Source organism: Aphanomyces invadans, assembly GCF_000520115.1.
Source record: "Aphanomyces invadans strain NJM9701 unplaced genomic scaffold supercont1.62, whole genome shotgun sequence".
Lineage (NCBI taxonomy): Eukaryota > Oomycota > Saprolegniomycetes > Saprolegniales > Verrucalvaceae > Aphanomyces > Aphanomyces invadans.
In genome coordinates, this window is record NW_008580207.1 from 256,423 (window position 1) to 258,380 (window position 1,958).

Here is a 1,958-nt window from a genome sequence, read left to right on the forward strand (position 1 = left end):
TCGACAGAGTACCTGACGAGGGGGCGGCCGTGTGGTGCTGGGGCACTGGCCGCCGTGGACTGGCGGCACCCCATGGTCCGTTTTTTGGCACTTGAGCGTAATGCACGCACACCCAGCGAGGGCACACGGCGCAGCACGCGGCAGCTGTGTGGATGGTTGCCCCAGCTGGAGCGGCGTGAGACGTCGGTCGTGGTGCATTTTGCAAGGGCCAGCCACCCGATTTCACCGATTCCAAATGTCCTCCCGCGCGACAACAGGTGGCATACAAAGTGCAAGATAAAAAGGTTTCTTTTTTGGGGCATATGGGACTTGGGTGGCAGAGAGGGTCGGAGACGCCGCCGCGCCGCGATTCTAGCCGTGCCATGCGATGCCAAAGGGCGACGCAGCAGGCTCGCACCACGACGTGAGTCGCGCTGGATGAGTTGCGGGTCACTCGGTCCATCCACGGCCAGCCCCACAGCACATGACGCGTTTCATCATGTTCTGCATACTCTGAAATTTCCCGACCAACACACACGGCCAACCATGGGCTGTTTGCAGTCCACATTGGCCACCGAACCTGTCGATGTGGACGCCTCGCACTTGAACACAAACCCGGTGCTCGAGGACTTTCCAAAGACGGTCGAGCCCGTTGAAGTGATGGCGGCGCACGACAGCGTGCCGTCGCCAGGGCTGGTCGACGCGCCAGGACCGGTCGAAGACGTTGCATCTGTCGGTACGCACCACGACGCGATCGAAGCACCACAAGCAAAGGCATTTGAGATCTTGGACGATGTTGTTCACATTCAGGGTGTGGTGCATTACACAGTCCAACGCCACGACGGCGCCAAGGTCCAGAAACGGTACAACGAGTTCAAGCAACTGCACGACACGTTGTGCCAAACGCGTGGGTGCGAGGGAATGCCCCAAGCGGGCGTGTGGACCGCGCTGCAGCGCACCAACCCAGCGCTCGTGGCAGATCGCCGCGCCAAGTTTGAACTGCTCCTCAACAAGTGGGCGGCGGACGACGCAAACAATGCCGTCCTCGCCGCGTTCATGGCCGAGTCGTAATGGAAACACGAGCCGTCGATCTCGGTATCAAGGACATGCACACCAGGCCGCGAAAGCAACCATCGCTAACGTTCACGTAAGGACGTCGTAGTACCTCTTTCCCAAGCCACGAAGCGCGCAGGATTTCACCGAGTGGTTCAAAATATATCCCCCTCTCAACTAAAGCGAAATACAAATCGATATCCAAATAGTCATTTTTTGTGTGCATTCATTCGGTAAAAAATACATAATTGTAGAATAACAAGTACTATGAAATGAGTGACGACTTGAGAAGAAAGAATGGATATTTAAAAAAACATTCAGTAAGAAGACAAGAACAGACCTGGACAAGCTGACGATCGGGACGAAGTGCAGTCTCCGGCATCAACCCTGACGCGGATCAAAGACAATGAGCACCAGTTCGACGTGTGTGTCCCGACGGTGGTCAAGTACGTGCCCTCCTACGTGGGGAGCCCCGTACCTTTCGTGTCTGTATAAAAGAGGGCTCTGACTGAACAAACGTGCTTGAGGTGCTGCTCTATAATAAACACAGAAATGCTTCGAGCTGAATATTAAAAAAAAATCAATCGAAAGCAAATTGAAATATGAAAAATTTTATCATGAATAGTTCTATTTCATGTAGACATACATATATACTTCACAACAAAGCCACGATGTCCTCGAAAATCGAATTGGCGTCGTTGATATTATTTCCTTGGCAAGCTGTGAATTCGACCATTATTGAAAAGTCCATTGAATTCAGTGATAATTCCTGCCTCTGACTAGGAATCCGTTGAAATACGCGCCAGCTCTGTTCTCAAAATTCGGACGGTGAAATCCATACATTATGCAAGTCGAAAACAGAAGTGCCGACGATGGAGACTTTCGTGAGACAACGCCAGGTTTGAAAAATCCTCCCGCTCGTCAGA

At 52.7% G+C, this 1,958-nt stretch overlaps 2 protein-coding genes across 2 annotated transcripts in view; both read left to right on the top strand.

Moving 5' to 3' along the window:
• The window catches only part of H310_14190 (hypothetical protein), a 2,182-nt gene extending 943 nt beyond the window's left edge, over positions 1-1,239 (top strand). Inside the window, exon 2 of the mRNA XM_008881999.1 lies at positions 1,097-1,239. The gene's annotated coding sequence lies outside the window, so the exon portion shown is untranslated. The remainder of the gene's footprint in view (positions 1-1,096) is intronic.
• On the top strand, positions 526-1,050 carry H310_14191 (hypothetical protein; the record flags this gene model as incomplete). The annotated part of the gene is made up of 1 exon (XM_008882000.1): positions 526-1,050. The coding sequence occupies one exon, from the start codon at positions 526-528 to the stop codon at positions 1,048-1,050; it is 525 nt and encodes a 174-aa protein (XP_008880222.1).
• Positions 1,240-1,958: the final 719 nt, after the last annotated feature.